The sequence below is a fragment of the Panthera uncia genome, chromosome C2 (assembly GCF_023721935.1).
Source record: "Panthera uncia isolate 11264 chromosome C2, Puncia_PCG_1.0, whole genome shotgun sequence".
In the NCBI taxonomy this organism is placed as follows: Eukaryota; Metazoa; Chordata; class Mammalia; order Carnivora; family Felidae; genus Panthera; species Panthera uncia.
In genome coordinates this window covers 8,768,131-8,785,439 of record NC_064810.1, presented here as the reverse complement: position 1 = coordinate 8,785,439, position 17,309 = coordinate 8,768,131, and the positions used below count along the sequence as shown (strand labels likewise).

General features: G+C 45.7%; 3 protein-coding genes across 5 annotated transcripts in view; 2 read left to right on the top strand and 1 right to left on the bottom strand.

The window, feature by feature from the left end:
• The window catches only part of DOP1B (DOP1 leucine zipper like protein B), a 103,632-nt gene extending 101,588 nt beyond the window's left edge, over positions 1–2,044 (top strand). For all 3 annotated transcript variants that reach the window (XM_049627893.1, XM_049627892.1, XM_049627894.1), the window contains 2 exons: positions 890–1,019; positions 1,539–2,044. In XM_049627893.1, coding sequence (XP_049483850.1) covers positions 890–1,019; positions 1,539–1,790 — 382 coding nt within the window. In that variant the 3' untranslated portion in view covers positions 1,791–2,044. The remainder of the gene's footprint in view (positions 1–889; positions 1,020–1,538) is intronic.
• A 4,492-nt stretch (positions 2,045–6,536) lies between these two features.
• Positions 6,537–15,748, bottom strand: LOC125920754 (basic salivary proline-rich protein 3-like). The gene is made up of 2 exons (XM_049627900.1): positions 14,383–15,748; positions 6,537–7,684 (listed from the first exon to the last, which is right to left on the bottom strand). Exon 1 carries the CDS (start codon positions 15,724–15,726, stop codon positions 14,818–14,820), a length of 909 nt encoding a protein of 302 aa, XP_049483857.1. The 5' UTR covers positions 15,727–15,748; the 3' UTR covers positions 6,537–7,684; positions 14,383–14,817.
• The window catches only part of MORC3 (MORC family CW-type zinc finger 3), a 44,417-nt gene continuing 42,050 nt past the window's right edge, over positions 14,943–17,309 (top strand). The window contains exon 1 of the mRNA XM_049627897.1: positions 14,943–15,028. Coding sequence (XP_049483854.1) covers positions 14,990–15,028 — 39 coding nt within the window. The 5' untranslated portion in view covers positions 14,943–14,989. The remainder of the gene's footprint in view (positions 15,029–17,309) is intronic.

Genomic DNA, 17,309 nt, shown 5'->3' with positions numbered 1-17,309 from the left:
CAGGGAGTCAGAGCACAGAGGATTTTTAGAACACTGAAACTACTTTATTTGGTACCTTGATGACGGATACATGTCATTATACATTTATTCAAAGCCATAGAATGCACACCACCAAGAGTGCACCCTGAAGTGAACTCTGGCCTTGGATGATAACACAAATTCATGTCATTTCACTGATTATAACAAACGTACCGCTCCGGTGGGGTATTGATAGCGGGGAAGGCATTGCGTGGAGAGGAGGCTGGGGGCACACGGGAAGCCTCTGTACGTACTTCCTGCTCAACTGTGTTGCAAACCTAAAACTGCTCCAAAAAGGAAAGTTTTTTTAAAAGTGGGTTCTGATGTATGTGATTATGCATAGCTGCGTTACTCATGAAAGGTGGAGGAAATCTAAAGTCCACGAATGTACGAGAGGGTAAATAACATTGGTGTATCCATACGATGAAACATTCAGCAAAAAAAAAAAAAGAAAAGAAAAGAAATACTGACGTGTCCTCCAACATGGATGAACCTTGACCGTGTTATGTTAAGCGAAAGGAGCCAGTCACAAAGCACCACATATTGCATGATTCTGTTTCTATGAAATGCCAAATATATTTTCAAATAAGAAAATATGTAGAGGCAGAAAATAGATTGAGGGGATGTAAGGGGTTGAGGGGCGATAGCTAGAGGGAGTGGGTATTTTTTTTGGGTGATGAAAAAAATATCCTAAAATTGATTATGGTGGTGGATAAACAATTCTGTGAATAAACTAAAAGCTAATTCAATTATGTACTTCAGATGGGCGTACTATATGGTATGTGAATTATTTCTCCATAAACCTGTTGAAAAATCTTTTTCGAACTGAGCTCTGAGCCAGCACGCCTGACCTCGGATTGTTTTCATCCAGTTACAGGTGGGCATTTGTCCCAGAAGTGGACACGGAGGTCCCTGCCTTCCTGTCAGACCTAGAGGAGAATCACCAAGAATGCAAACCCCACACTGTTAGGATTCTAGAACTTCTAAAGTTAAAATATGGGGTAAGCGTCTTCCTTTTCACAGTCAGTGTTTGTGGCGGAGGGGAGAAAGGCTAGGCAGCGAGGGCCGCGAGAGAAGCCCGTCACGTGCCACTTGATTTTAATGACCGAATAGTTTTCAGAAGTGCTTTGGTCTGAGTGTTAAAACTCGGAGGTGGTCAAAATCCCATCTTTATTTCCTCATTGGCACGTCACTTTCTCTGCCCACATGCTGAGGTGCGCCTCCCGGAGAACCACAATCACGGGGAAGAGGTTTCGCACCGAGTCGGTTTATTAGGCGAGGAAGGCCCTGCAGGAAGAATAGGGGTCTCGGGGAGAGGGGAGGGGCTGGGGTGAAATCCCGGCGGGAAACGTCGGTTGAAGACCTCGCGTTTGAATTTTTTGGGAAACTGCCACCAGTGCTGACGATGAGTGGTCCCCAGAGAACCCATCGCTTAGATTTGCCGCCCACATGTCCTTGGCCCGCACCTCTGACCCTTAACAAAGCCTTATCATCCTTATGCGGTGCTTTTGTTTTTGCAGGAAATTGGCAGCTCTGATGAGATCAGCGCAAAGAATGAGTTCCCTCTGCTGCGCCAACATTCTGTTTCCAGCATTAGGCAATTGATGCCATTCTTCCAGACTCTAAATCGTGCTTTTAAAACCCAGAGTAAGCTGTCTGCCGACACCCAAGGACCTCCAGTCTTAGAGTTCCCGGTCACAGATAGCCCGAGGGTCTTGCAACAGCTAGAAGAATGTGTTGAGTATGATTTTTTGGAACATCTGGAATGTTAGCCCCATCAGACAGGATTTGTTTAATCCATTTACCGATACGTCAGTGACAACCAGGATACGTGCGTTCTAAACGAGAAAGGAGCCAAGGATAGTGCTTTTTAAACAAGCCAATTTCGATTTTGAAGGTAGATTTCAGATAATTTTCTGTTGGGCAACAAAACACACCTCCCTAAATGCCTTGTAATATATTTGGATCTGATTGTATGTTTCGTCTGCAATTTATGTAAAGAAAATAAAGTTAATGTATCATCTAATGCAAGCACAAAATTCATAATATGAAGCATGAAGGCAATGAAGAGTTGTTTTCTTTGTTGATGCAGCTATTTGGGCTGTCTCGGTATATTTCTCTAAAAGTTTACACTTGTGGCGTATTACTCTTAATCCCTCACACATATGTCCTTTAAAATGTTTATTTTGGTACCACATTTTAAAGCCAAAATACATTGTTTTCTGAAAATAATAATTGCCCATTACCATTGACTGTTCAGCAGTGGTGAGGGCTTGAAGATATCTCAACGTATTTAACTCTTGCTCGTTAAAATCACATATTAAGGGACACCCGGCTGGGGCACTTGGGTGGCTCAGTCAGCTGAGCCACCGACTTCAGCTCAGATCGTGATGGTGAGGTCCGTGAGTTCGAGCCTGGCATCGGGCTGTGTGCTGACAGCTCAGAACCTGGAGCCTGCTTCAGATTCTGTCCCTCTCTCTTTCTCTCTCTGCCCCTATCCCTGCTCGCATGCACACGCTCGCTCACTCGCTGTTTCTCTCTCGCTCTCAAAAAATAAACATTTTTTTAAAAGGGGGGGATGCCTGGCTGTCTCAATCAGAAGAATGTGCGACTCTTGATCTTGGGGTTGTGAGTTTGAGCCCCGTGTTGGTTGTAAAGTTTATAAATAAATAAACTTTAAGATAAATCACGCATTAAAATCACAGTGCATCCAGCTTTGAAAGAAATACATAGTTTTCAGAACTCTGACAGCTGTAACCTTAGTTATGTACCATGACGTGCCTTGCCAGCACTTTCCATTTAACATAAATCCGTCGATGTAGTCATGGAGCCTTTAATGCCTGAAGCTTCTGTCAGAGAAACGGACTCTCAACTCTTCCCTTTTCCTTTGTCCTTTCTGGGATCTCTTTACCACTTTGTAGACCTCACTGTTCATTAAAATAATCCCTTCCTAAGCACAGACTCCTCTCTCCTGGCAGGGGGTCACCCCACTCCTGCCGAGCTTCTCTGTCTTAAGCCAGCTACCCTATTTAGAATCCTGGCTCGGCCGCGGGAGCCTGAACTCTCTGCCAGGGAGCATGGTTTGCCTTCCAGACTTGCCTACCTCATGTCCCCCTTTCAGCCTCCAGAGCATCGCATGAAGTCGGCTTCCAGGCCAGATGATGCACACTGGCCTAATGCGTGCTCTCCTGCCCATCCTTTCTGCACGCCAGGGATCGGTTTGGAATTAACCAACATCGTCGGTTAAGTTTCCCGTAACATCCTACTAGTTCCTAGCCTGTGTGCAGTGTAGAAGCAATTTGTGTCAAGAGCCCCAGTACGGGATCTGGGGAGGACAGAACCACCCGATTACCTACATAAGGGCTCAAAATAAGAATTCAAGCTCACCACTGGAAATAGGAGTAGTCATACAAATATGTGTTAAGAATTAAATGAAAATGATGGGTTTGTGCGTGTAAGGGGTATCTCTAAGAACATCTGCAAGCTTGGTGACTAGAGCTTTAAATACCGAAGCGTAGAGCTATAATTTCTATGTAAGTTCTGTGAGTTTGCTGTAATTCAGACTGTGAGGCGATAACCGTATGCCGATCAATAGTTAACCTCAAGGGCATGCACATGTTCATACCTCAGAATTTACAAAACTAGTAACTTACATCATCGGGAGCTATTATGCCATCTGTGCTTAGATTTACAAATTTTGTTGATTGTTTTTCTCTCTAGTATCTAAAACAGCTTAATGGTCTCTGAACGTGTGTGTGTGAGTGAATCCTTATTTATTAAATGGAAATCTTAAAAGGAATTCCATAGTACATCATGGAACACTAAGGAAGTCTTATCAACGTGATGCACGTTTAAATCTTTAGTTCGTGGGGCACCTGGGTGGCGCAGTCGGTTAAGCGTCCGACTTCAGCTCGGGTCACGATCTCGCGGTCCGCGAGTTCGAGCCCCGCGTCGGGCTCTGGGCTGACGGCTCGGAGCCTGGAGCCTGCTTCCGATTCTGTGTCTCCCTCTCTCTCCGCCCCTCCCCCGTTCATGCTCTGTCTCTCTCTGTCTCAAAAATAAGTAAAACTTAAAAAAAAAATTAAATCTTTAGTTCGTGAATACCGTAGTAGTTGGGGTTATAAGCTGTGAGGTCGGCTCGCCTGGGTGTGGTGTTCAGCTTCCCCACATACTAGCGTGAGCAAAACTTGTGCCTCGGTTTTCTCATCTATAAAATGGGAATATCGAATGCAACTGCATCTTAGGGTTCCGGCAACTAACCATTTCTGTGATCTGTGAACAGATTTGCACCCCTCAGTGAAAAGGAAGCCTGTGCCCACCCCAATATCGGTAAGATGAGCAGAAGCAGGGTTAGCGGTTCCGTATTTTCTTCTTACTTTGGAACCGAGGCCCTTCACCACACTGTGGAGCCAACTGCTCTGCCTCCATTCCTCCCGGTGGAGATGCTCCGCGTCCAGCCCTCAGCCACTGCACTGAGGGCAGGGAGTGTGCTGGGAGAGGTGGGACTTGCCAGGAGCGGCGGTAGCCAAGGAGAACAGACTGGTGCTCTAACAGAGCGGGTTTGAACACACACAGCCGCGGGCAGTGTCGGTGGGAGGGTGGCCCGTGCGTGCGGATGAAACGATCCCTGTAACCAGAGTGCTTTCCAGGGGCCAGGCACGGTGCCAGGCGCCTCCCGGGCATCACATTCTCTCTTCCCACCCCCTTGGGAAGTAGAGGCTTACCCCATTCTACAAGGCCAGCAGAGCTAGGAAACGGAACCCAGATCTGTCTCCCTCTTAGAGCCCTTTTCTCCACCCCAGTGCTGAGAAAATTAGACAGGAAATCCCCATGGTGGCTACTGTTGTTCCGTAATGTGTGGAAGACAAGTTTCTGAAACCACCCCGCCCATGTATGACTTCCTGCAAAACCAGCTCATGCTAGGGCCGAAGCACAGAGAAAGTAGCGCCTAGCTTTGAAAGTGTGGCGAGATCTGTTTTTAGAGGAGAACATGCCTTGTTTTCCAGTATTTGTACATTATGCGCGGTTAAATTAGGAGAAATGGCTAGGTTTGCCAAAGTAGTTAAGGAAGGTGGAACTTAAAAGTTTTGAACTACCCAGACAGGTTCTGTGTCATTGCAATAAAATGCTTTGGTGTTAAGACAATGCCTGCTAGCGGGTATTACTTGCAGTTCGGTGAGACACATAAACCAATGAACGTGCAAAGTCAACACCTTCGAAGAGAATACGATTAGGAGCCGAACGCGGATGAGCCAAGGGCACGCTGAGGAGTCTCCACGTTCTACCTGAAGGAGCAACTGGGCTCGTGAGGGTCGAGTTAGTACCCTGTGTGCGTGATCATGTGTATGTGTTTTGTTACGTCGCGCAGTAATCATTCCACGCCATTGCATCCTCTCCAAGCGGACTTGGTGCTGTCTCTGAAGTTCAGAGTGAAGAGGACCCCTGCAAGCATTTTGCAGGCTGGATAGGGGTATCCTGAGGGTAGAAATCTGTCAGTTACGGTTAGAATCCAGCAGAGGAACTATGCTTCGCGCGGGTCCTCCCACCTGCATGTGCACGAGGACCACCCGGAGAGCTTGCAAACTTGCAGGATGCCTAGCCTCCTCCCCAGAGAGTCTGAGTCAGTAGAAAGGGTGACATTCAGGAATCTGCATGTGTAACAAGTTATTTTTGTCACCGGTGCTTCCTGGATCATTCTTGGGAGACACGCTAGTTTTCAGAGCAATTTCTTCGTAAGTATGACGTGGAAACCAGGAGGAAGCCAGCAAGGCTGAACTTGTTTGGTTACTTCTCATCCTATATAGGTAGCTCCTTCCAAGCGGTTCTCCATCGAAATCAAGTAAGTCCACCTTTAAACCAATGGGAAAGGAAATACATTTTAAAATACTATGGGTCTAGGGGCGCCTGGGTGGCTCAGTCGGTTAAGCGTCCGACTTCGGCTGAGGTCATGATCTCACGGTCTGTGAGTCGGAGCCCCACGTCGGGCTCTGTGCTGACGGCTCAGAGCCTGGACCCTGCTTCGGACTCTGTGTCTCCCTCTCTCTGCCCCTTGCCCGCTCACATGCTGCCTCTCTCTCTCTCTCTCTCTGAAAAGTAAATAAACACTAAAAAATTTTTTTAAATACTGTGGGTCTAGGAGAGGAGTAAGGTAGTTCCTCAAAGAGTTAAAAATAGAATTACCAGATGATCTAGCAATTTCACTAAAAAGAAATAAAACCAGGGGCGCCTGGGTGGCTCAGTTGGTTAAGCGTCTGACTTCAGCTCAGGTCATGATCTCGAGTCCGTAAGTTCAAGCCCGGCGTCGGGCCCTGTCCTGACAGCTCAGAGCCTGCTTCCGATTCTGTGTCTCCCTCTCCCTCTGCCCCTCCCCTGCTCATGCTCTGTTTCTCTCACTCTCAAAAATGAATAAATATTTTAAAAATTTTTTTTAAAAAAAGAACTGAAAACAGAGTCTCAGATTTTTTTTAATTTATTTATTTTACTGTTTATTTTTGACAGAGAGAGCAAGCAAGCACGAGTGGTTCATGTGTGAACCCATGAACCGTGAGTCATGACCCGAGCTGAAGTCGGACACCCATCCGACTGAGCCCCCCAGGTGCCCCTGGGGTCTCAGATATTTGTACACCTACGTTTATGGCAGCACTATCCACAATAGCCAACAGGTGGAAATGGCCCAAATGTCCATCGACAGATGAATGGCTAAACAAGATGTGGTCTATCCACACAACAGAATATCATTCAGTCTCAAAAAGGAAGGGAATTCTCACACATGCTACAGCATGGATGAACCTTGAGGACATTAGGATACGTAAACCAGTCGCAGAAGGACAAATGGATAACTCCACTTGCGTGAGGGACCTGAAGTAGCCGAATTCATAGACACAAAGTAGAAGGGTGGATACCGGGGGCTGGGAGAGGGGGATGGGGAGTTCGTGTCTAATGGGTACAGTGTTTCAGTTTGGAAAGATGAGAAAGTTCTGGAGATGTGTGATGGCGACACCACAATGTGTGCGTAATCAATGTCACTGTATTGTACGCTGAAAAAGGGTGAAAATGGCAAATTTTATGTGCTGTGTATGTTACCCCAATAAAAATTCTAACACAAAACCAAAATTACTGTGAGTTTAAAGGGAGGGCGCGGAAGAGGGTCTAAGCCAGGGTTTCCCTTACGCGATGAACAGTGTCTGTCTCATCCTGGGTTTCCCCCACAAAGTCAACCAGAAGCAGAGGGGAGGTGGGAATTTAATCCCTGGGACCTGGAGGCCTCCCGTCTGTCTCTTCTGTCTCCCCGAACCACTCAGCATTTTAATCTCTTGCATATCTTTTCTATGTTGTTCGAGCTGCGTGATACTCTTTTCCTTCACCCGACACGTCCCACTCAAATTGTTTATGTAACAAACATATGGGAGCCAGTCTTTGAGATCCGAATTCCTCAGTCTTGCTTCTTTCTGCAGCTCCTCAGACACAGTGAGGCACTTTGTCACAGGGCAGCCCTATTAGAGCACCTACTAATGTCATAGCCCATCGCTGGCTGCGAGGCAGGCGCCCCTTTTGTGGAAGAGAGAGACCCCGTATCTTCTTCAGTTCCTTCGGGGTCTGGCATATGTAGGCAGTCCACAGTAACGAAAGGAAGAACATAAAGGTTGATGTTTCTGATAAGGTGGTGCTGGAGGAGGAAGAAAGAGTAGGAAACCCCAGTTTGAATAAAGTAGTTTGTAGGACTAGACAGCGGGGGGCTCAGGGAACAGTGGGTTTTGGGCCCCAAACTTAGACCCTCTTAGTAACCACTCCCCGGAGGCTCCTGCTGTCTCACTGAGCACCCAGTGTTGGCGCCCGAGGGCACTCTTCTTGGCTTGCTGTCCCCACTCTTCCCTGCTGGTCCTTGAACTACCTGACTTCACAGTCAGCCCAACCCACCTGAAAAACATGTGAAGGCTGCCTTTTCTATCCTCCATGAGCGTGTCCTCAATTCTTATCGGACCCTTTGACAACAAAACACTGCTGTACTGTGTGGGGGGTGAACACTTGGCCCTGGGCAGCACCGTACTGGTTGGAGAGCTCTTTGTGTTATAGTAAAGCTACTATCTTAACTCATAAGCACTTGATTGTATATTCTTCCAGGTTTCCCTTGCAACTGTTTTCCGTTTGTTTCTGAATCTAAGCCAGGTTAAGCATCTAATTGTTAAGGAATCTAAATTTCTTCAGGAAACAGACGAGTTGTCTAATATGATTGGGAGAGGTGGAGCTTGTGGTTAGTCAAGGAGCATGACTGGCCTAAAGGCAATCAGACTCAATAAAAAGTTAATACATATACATCAAGGGACGCCTGGCTAGCTCGGTCAGTAGAGCATGTGACACTTGATCCTGGGGTTGTAGGTTCGAGCCCCACTTTGGGGGTAGGAATTACTTAAGAATACAGTCGTTAGGGGCACCTGGGTGGCTCGATCAGTTAAGCGTCCAAGTCTTGGTTTCAACCGGGTCATGATCTCACAGTTTGTGAGTTCCAGCCCCACATTGGGCTCTGTGCTGATAGCACGAAGTTTGCTTGGGATTCTGTCTCTTCCTCTCTCTGTCCCTCCCCCACTCATGCTCATTCTCTTGTGCTTGCTCTTTCTCAAAATAAATAAATAAACTTTAAAAAATGAAAATAAAATCTTTATACACACACATGCATATATATACATCAATATAGTTTTTTTGACATCAACATCTCTAAATGGCTAGTTATGAGATAGATGAAATCCCACTTACAATAACAACAACAATAAAATATCAAGGGGGAAAAAAAAGCTTCGTAAGAACTCCTTGAAGAAAATATTTCTGAAGGAGTAAAGGACACTTGGAGTGAAAGGAAAGGCTCACTAGGTCTTAAAGAGGAAGACCCAACATCATCAAGTTGTAAATTCTAAATTAATCTATGAATTTAAGGCAATCCCCCAGAAACAACACTTGGTTTTTGTTTTGTTTTGTTTTAACAAGATAAACTCATCCTAAATTTTATTTGGAAAAATCGGCAAAAGTAGCCAGAAATCTTCTGAATACAAGGAGTAAAGAAGAGAACTACACTGAGTAGGTCTTGAAACATATTATAAAGCTAAAATAATTGGTACCAGTGCAGGAATGGACAGCAGATCAATAGAATAAAATAGAAAGTCCATCAATGGACACAAATGCATAGAAGAATGTAGTATTCGAACCAATAGGGGGAAAGACAGGTGGCTTATTTGATAAATGGTATTGGGATAGCTGGGTAACCAACAGAAAAAAATAAGAAATTGGATTTATACCTCCCATCTTTCACCAAAATAAATTCCAAAGAGATCAAAGATTGAAACCATGAAGAAACCATAAAAATACAAGAAGAAATCAAGAGAAGGCATGTATATAAGCCAATAATGATCTTTTTTAGATGAATATAAATCCCAGAAGCCATAAGAGAAAGTTCAATAATTTTGGCTATATGAATTTTCTTTTAAAAATTCTGCATAACAAAAATCATAAGCAAAGTAAAAGACAAATGGCAAACTGAGAAACATATTTGAAAAGACTCCTTTTACGAAGGGCTAATTTTTCCAATACTCAAAGAACGCCTATTGAAAGATAAAGTATAGAAAGATGGGCAAAAGAAATGAACGGGGGGTTCTACACACACGAAAAAACAATTGGCTTTAACACATGTCAAATGATGTCCAAACTTACAATATAAGGAAAAACTTAAAATTGCTCTGAAATATTATTCACTGACTGTTTCAGCAGATATTAGTATTAGGGGAAAACAGGATCCCTTCTACAAATAAGGAATATAAATTAGTACAAGCTCTTTGGAGGAAATTTGTCAATTTCTATCAAAACTATGATTGGGTGTATCTTTTGACCCAACAATCCTACTTTTGGGAATTTTCCTGATATACATGTATAACTTACATAAAAATTATTCACCGTAGTCTTATTGATAATAACAAAACTTTGGAGACAACCTTTGCCCACCAGCACAAGGAAGGATTGGCGAAAGAAATTACAATACATCAATAAAATGGAATGTTATTGAGGAATCCAGCTGGCTCAGTCAGTAGAACATGTAACTCTTGATCTTAGGGTCATGAGTTTGATCCCCATGTGGGGCATAGAGATTACTTAAAAAAAAAATGTTAGGAAGTTGCAAAATAACATGAGGAAGTTCTTTAGGCTGTTTTGGAAGGATCTACAAAATATACTGTTCAGTGTAAAAGTCAAGGTGCATATCTGTATAGGTTTGTGAAAGCAACCAGATTTCACACTGTATTTATTAAATCAGGGAGATATTTTATTTGACAAATATTCTAACTCCTGTATGGACTTCAAACATTTCTCTTTCCTTGACCTAGTCCATTTTCCTTTGACTTAGTCCTACAAAAATACTGTAGGCTGGGTGGCTTAAACAACAAACATTCATTTCTCACGGTTCTGGAGGCTAAGAGTTCAAGGTCAAGGTACCTTCTTGGTTGTTCCTACCTTGTCTTCACATTGCACAAGAGTTGAGGGAGCTCTGGCGGGTCTATTTTATTATAAGGGCACTAATATTCATGAGGGCTCCACCTTTGTGACATAATCACCTCTCAAAGGCTCCACCAAATACATTCATTGGGGGTTAGGATTTCAATGTATGAATTTGGGGGGGGAGACATTCAGTCTACAGCGCTCCCCAAATAAGATAGTTTTCTATCATTAAAAAAATCACATCAAACTCAGCTTTTTTTAAAAAATAAAGGTTTCCATGTAAGCTTAGGTTTGATACAAGTACCAGAGGGGTGTGGTGGGGCATTTATTTTCCTGTAAAATCCCCTTTTATACCAACGTAGTGTAAGTTCAGCCTGTACGTGTTTGCCTCACATTTTTTTCGATATGAGTAAGCCTTGAGGATGTAGAATTCCACAGTGTGCTCAACTGTGTTAAAAAAAAGGGGTGGGGGGGACAAGAATCTGTATATATAGGTAAGTACTTGCTTGCACATGAATATATTGCTTACGCTTGTAGTTGTCCTAACAAATTACCACAAATTTAGTGGCTTAAAATTACAGAAATTTCTTCTCTTCCAGTTCTGAAGGCCAGATGTCTGAAATAAGTTTCACTGAGCTGAAACCAAGCTGTCTGCAGGGCTTCATTCCCTCCGCAAACTCTGGGGGCTCTAGAATGGAGTGGCCTCGCCTTTTCCAGCTTCTAGAGCTCATTCCTGGCATTCTTTGGCTCAAGACCCCTTCTTTTCAAAATCAGCAGTATAGCATCTTCAAGTCTCTCTCTGCTGCAGAGGCCAAATAACCTTCTGCGATCCCATCTCCCTCTGTCCCTGTTTTATATAACTTTTTCTTTTAAGTTTATTTATTTATTTTGAGAGAGAGAGAGTACGAGAGAGGTAGGAGCAGAGAGAGGGAAAGACCAGAATCTCAAGCAGGCTCCATGCTGCCAGCAGAGAGCCCGATGCAGGGCTCAAACTCAGGAATCCTGTGAGATCATGACCTGAGCTGAAGTCAAAAGTCTGACGCTTAACTGAGCCACCCAGGTTGCCCCTGTGTCTGTCTTACAAAGACCCTTGGGATTGCATCTAGGGCCCAACCACATAATCCAGGCTAATCTCATCTCAAAATGTGCTGAACAGCATATGATCAATAAGGGAAGTTGGAATAATAATAATAGTAACAAGTGAAGAAGTTGTCAGCCCTAGACTGACACAGCACTATACTAGTAAATTAAAACTCTGTTCGGATTCCCACAAAACGATAGTTGAGACTCATCAAATTGATTTCACAAGTCACAAATGGGCCACGATTTATTTAACCCACACAGTCTTGAGATCCTAAGTTCAAGAGAGGAAACCTTGGCTATTTTGTTCACCACGGCATCCTTAGAGCCCTGACGTTGACAGATATGAAGAAGGCTCTCAATAAAGAGTTGATAAAAAAGCCTGTTACATAACAATCTTAAAGCTGGAGGGAACCGAGAAATTATCCAGTGCAGGGCATTACAAAGGGTAGTAACTAGCACCCTGATTTAGGCGATTCACATTATGTCATTTGCCCAATGAGTGAGTGGCAAGGGTGACAACAGAACTTTTTTTTTTTTAACATTTCCTCATACATTCAGATCTTCCTCTACTTATGATGGAGCTACCTCTCAATAAACCCATTGTAAGTTGAAAATATAGTAGGGTGGGGGCGCCTGGGTGGCTCAGTCGGTTAAGTGTCCGACTCTAGATTTCAGCGCAGGTTGTGATCTCGAGGTCATGAGATTGACGTGCTCACTGAGCCTGGAGCCTGCTTGGGGTTCTCTCCCTCCCTCTCTCTCTCTGCCCCTCCCCTGCTCGCACTCTCTCTCAAAATAAATAAACGTTAAAAAAAAATCGTAGGTTGAAAATGCGTTTAATAAACCTAAACATATCGAACATCAGAGCTTAGCATGGCTTCACCTTAAATCACCTTAAATGTGTTCAGAACACTTACGCTAGCCCACAGTTGGACAAAATCATCTAATACAGAGCCTGTTTTATAAGAAAGTGTTGGATATCTCTTTGTTTAAATACCGTACTGAAAGTGAAAACCAGCCTGGTCCTATGGGTTGCAATTGTTGTTAAGTGTGTGGGTTGTTTATTCTGATAGCATGGCTGATTGGGAACTACGGCTTGCTGCTACCCAGCATCATGAGGGAAATCAAACCGGATATCGCTAGCTCGGTGTTGACCTTAAAAATAAAATAAAAACTGGGGCGCCTGGGTGGCGCAGTCGGTTAAGCGTCCGACTTCAGCCAGGTCACGATCTCGCGGTCCGTGAGTTCGAGCCCCGCGTCGGGCTCTGGGCTGATGGCTCGGAGCCTGGAGCCTGTTTCCGATTCTGTGTCTCCCTCTCTCTCTGCCCCTCCCCCGTTCATGCTCTGTCTCTCTCTGTCCCAAGAATAAATAAAAAACGTTGAAAAAAATAAAATTAAGAAAAAAAAAATAAAATAAAAACTGCCAGTTGTTTTACTGGCAAAATTGGGCTGATTTAAGAAAAAAAGAGAACTGCAGTTGGGGACAAACAAGTTGTGGCAAAGCCATAGGTGATTTCAGAGACTAAAGGAGAGGTACCCTTTCTGAAGGAGAAAATGGGTAGATTGGGAAGGCTGTTATAAACTAAAAAGTCCACTGGAGTAAATTGGGAGTTCAAAGTATGGTGTCTTGGCTGAGCTGTTTCGGGGGTGTAGGAGATAAGGTAAGGCTTTATTCTTTTCCCCACTCTCCCCCCACCCCCCATAGTAAAGTAGTACCAAGCAGCAAGGTCAAGTCCCGGTAGTGTCAACACAGTCTCTTCCTGTTGGGTCTGCAATTGACAAGGAGCGGTAGGTAGGGCGGGAGAGCGCCCTCTGTCAACCCCCCCACTCCACTTTACCCAGGTTTCTGGTTATTAATTCTCACATCAGCAAAAGAGCAAAATTCGAAATTCCAAGTACAGTTTCTACTGAATGCGGATCATTTCCGCACCACGGTAAAGTCGTCAAATCCTAAGCAGAACTGGGGTAAGTGGGGGTGGGGGTGGGGTTACCATCTGTATTGGAATATTTAGTCTACAGTAAGCCTGGACTAATGTATACCAAATTGTTTATACGTTCTGGTGAAGAGATTGGGAGTAAATTTTGTTTCATATCTCCGTATGATTTGCATTTTTACAAAGGAAATGTATTACAGTTTAAAAACGCGGGGTGCCTGGGTGGCTTGGTTGGTTAAGCGTCCGACTTCGGCTCAGGTCATGATCTCACCGTCGTGAGTTCGAGCCCCGCGTCGGGCTCTGTGCTGACCGCTCAGAGCCTGGAGCCTGCTTCGGATTCTGTGTCTCCCTCTCTCTCTGACCCTCCCCCGTTCATGCTCTGTCTCTCTCTGTCTCAAAAGTAAATAAACGTTAAAAAAAAAAAATTTAAAAACGCGATAGGTGGGAAGAGGGTGGGAGAAATGGGATAACTTTTTTTTTTTTTTTAGTTGAAAAAAATATTAGGGGTGCCTGGGTGGCTCAGTCGGTTGAGCATCAGACTTTGGCTGAGGTCAGGATCTCACAGCTTGTGAGCTTTGCCATCAGGCTCTGCGCTGACAGCTTGGAGCCTGGAGCCTGCTTCGTATTCTGTGTCTCCCTCTCTGTCCCTCCCCACTCAACGCTCTGTCTCTCCCTCAAATAAACATTAAACAATTTTTTGAAAAAAATCTGAAAAAATTCAGCGAAACAAAAACAAGTGTTGGAGACCTGACAGGTGCTTAAACTTACCCCAAATCAGCACAAAGACATAAAAGGAAAAACAAAAAGCAAAAAACCTAAATGGATATTAGAAACAAAACAAAACAAAACAAAACCGTTTCCACCCTCTCTTTACCTGCAATATGTAACAACCCTATATTTCTTCATTTCTCTATCTTCGTCACTCAGCCCGGTGCTGGGCTCCAAGCCGACACCGAATAAATGTGCATGCGAGAAAGGACTCTTTTCATAAGGATGAAGGATGATAATTTCCAGGACAACTCCAGTATGCACAAAATCTACGTTTCGTTAGCAAGGTTTCAAATCCCACGGACACAGGTGGGCACGGGATGGCTTTTTTGGCGCAATTCACTTCCAGCCAGGTCAGGCGCCTGGAGCGCGCTTCTCCGGGCCCCGGCACACGTCGCTATAGGCTTCGAATTCCAGACCCTCAAGTCTCCAGGTCCGGTTAATGCGGCGACCCGTTCGCGCCCGCCCGTCTCACGCATGCGCCCTACCCCTGCAGGGCCGGGCGCTGTGAGCCCAGTTCTTGGTTTAAACCAGCCTCAATTTACCTTCCCCACAGCTCTCCGTACCACAGTGCCCGAGGCGGAAGTGGGTGGGCGGGGCGGCCGCGCGCCCCGCCCCGGAAGTGGGTGGGCCCAGCAGGCCGTGCAGTCTTCCCGGCCGCCTCCCAGTCGGGTTGCGGCCGAGGCCGGTCCTGGCTTTGTAGCTCGCTCAAGATGGCGACGCAGCCACCCAGCGGGATCCGCCTCAGCGCGGTGAGCAGCCGCGAGGGGTGGAGCGGGCCGTGTCCCAGGAGGGCGGGCAGGCGGGCAAGCGAGGGGGGGCAGGCAGTGGGCGGTGGCGACTTGTCGGCGCGGCGGTTGGGGCCGCGGCGGGGCCGGGGGAGGGGGCGGCCATCTCGCTCCCGTCGGCGGAGCCGCTCGGCGGCGGGCAGGGTCGGGCGGCGCGGGCCGGGCTGCGTTCCGTTTCCCCCGCGATAGGTTTCTGTTTTGCCTTCGCGGCTTCGGGGCGGGCCGGGGCCGCGGCCCCTCCTCCCGGCTCCCTCCTGGCTGCCTCGCAGCTGTCGTCCGAGGGCGAGGCCTCGGTGGTCGGGTCGCCCGCCCCTCGGACAGCGGGGCCCCTGACCCCTCCTGGCCTGCGGACCCGCGGGGCGCCCCGGAGCGGGGTGGGGGGAGCGGCAGCGGCAGATCGCGGCCCGAAATGCCAGGCGGCCTTGACCTCTAGGCAGTGGGATGGGGTGAAGCGAGCCGGAACGAGTCTTCCTGATTCGTTCACATTCCTGCCGCTTCCCTCCAGTTAAGCCCTCGGGCCCAAATCCCCAGGTCACTGGGCTCTCCCGTTTCCTGTAGCCTCTCGGTCGTGTCTGTTTCGGGGCGTTCTTGGAAATCCTCCAGTAATTCTCGTATCTACTAGTCCTAAGTCGTAGGGAGCGGTCGCACACTAGAATTAACATTTCGCCACCTAAAATGTGGGCGTGGCTTCGCTGCCTGATTATCCTTAAAAAGTTGGTGTTGATATGCGGAAGTGTACCTCCTCTTTTGAGGTTGGTGACTCTTGCCAGAGAATGTCTACCTTAGTCTCGTTAAATTGAACAATCGGGTGGTAATACCATTGCTTTAAAAATGGTGCATTGCCCTGTGACTTTTTTAGATTTATCCAGATTCTTACCCACACCTGGTATTGTTGGACTTTAACAAATTTTTCCTGTGTGACGAGTGTGAAATGTACGTGGGTTTACTTTACATTTCTTTGACTGTGAAGTTAAAAGTTATTAACATTTTACTCCTTAAAAAGAAAAAAACCTATTTGTGGGACGCCTGTGTGGCTCAGTTGGTTAAGTGTCTGACTTCAGCTCCGTTCGATCTCGCGGTTTGTGAGTTACAGCCCCGCCTTGGGCTCTATGCTGACAGCTCAGAGCCTGGAGCCTGCTTCGGATTCTGGTCTCTGTCCCCCGCCCCCCGCACTCAAGCGCGCTGGGGTGTCTCTCTCTCTCTCTCAAAAATGAAGGAAACATTACAAAAAATAACCTATTCGTATCCTTTGTCCATTTTTCTGTTCTCTTTTAGAGAAATTTTTATTGATCTATAAGCATTCTTTACCCATGCTGAATAAAGGTCCTTTGGTTACATAACTGGCTTATTGAATGAGATAGTATTTAGTAGTTTGAATATGGAGAAAACTTTATTCTTCTTACGTCTGGCTTTAAATATTACTTGCTAATGGTTCTTTTCCATGCCCGAGTGGATCTGGGCAGATATAATAACACACTCCAATTAGCCTCAGGTATTGTAAAGTGTGACCTCATCTAATTTAAAATCTCTTATTCAGTTTAATGGCTGGCCCTTCCCCTTCCCAGGTTGGGCCACATTCTGGACCAGAATCGTGTAGAGGGGAAAGGGAGTGAACTGGTTGGGTCCTATTTCTACACTTGGATTCTCTTTTCCTTCCCTGGCCCCTGCAATGTCTCAGGCTCTTCAAGATTGAGGTGATAAAGGGAGCAAAGACAAAGGTCAAAACAGGGTTAAGAGACCGGTAGTGTTGTTAGCTGGCTGTCTGGGTGAAACAGCTGTCCCTGTGCTAAATCTTTCTTTTGTGGATAATATGGGCTGTTTGGAACCCCATTGACAGAAGTCTCCCATCTGCAGCTTCTGGACTGTATCTCCACCCATCTTCTTGCTTTAGGACAGGAATTGGCAAACTACAGCTCATGGGCCAAATCCAGCCTGCCACCTGTTTTTGTGTGACCCACAAGCTAAGAATGATCCTTAAACAGTTGGGAAAAAATCAAAGAATATTTTGTGACATAGAAAAATTATGTGACGTAGACATTTCAGTTTCCATAAAGTTTCATTGGAATATAGCCCTGCTCATTGTTTGCATATAGCTCTCAAATGTTTTCATTAGGGGAGTCTAGGAATTAATGAGTTTATGCATTTGTCAAAATCATAGACCCTAAGGCACAGAGGTGAACCATAATTATGCAGTTGTTTTTTTTTTTTTTTTAATTTTGGAGGGTGAGAGATCTTAGAATGGACT

Bases quoted from the DNA above. Each gene is read 5' to 3' on its own strand.
- LOC125920754 (XM_049627900.1), bottom strand. From the start codon at position 15,726: ATGTTAATTCTAGTGTGCGACCGCTCCCTACGACTTAGGACTAGTAGA.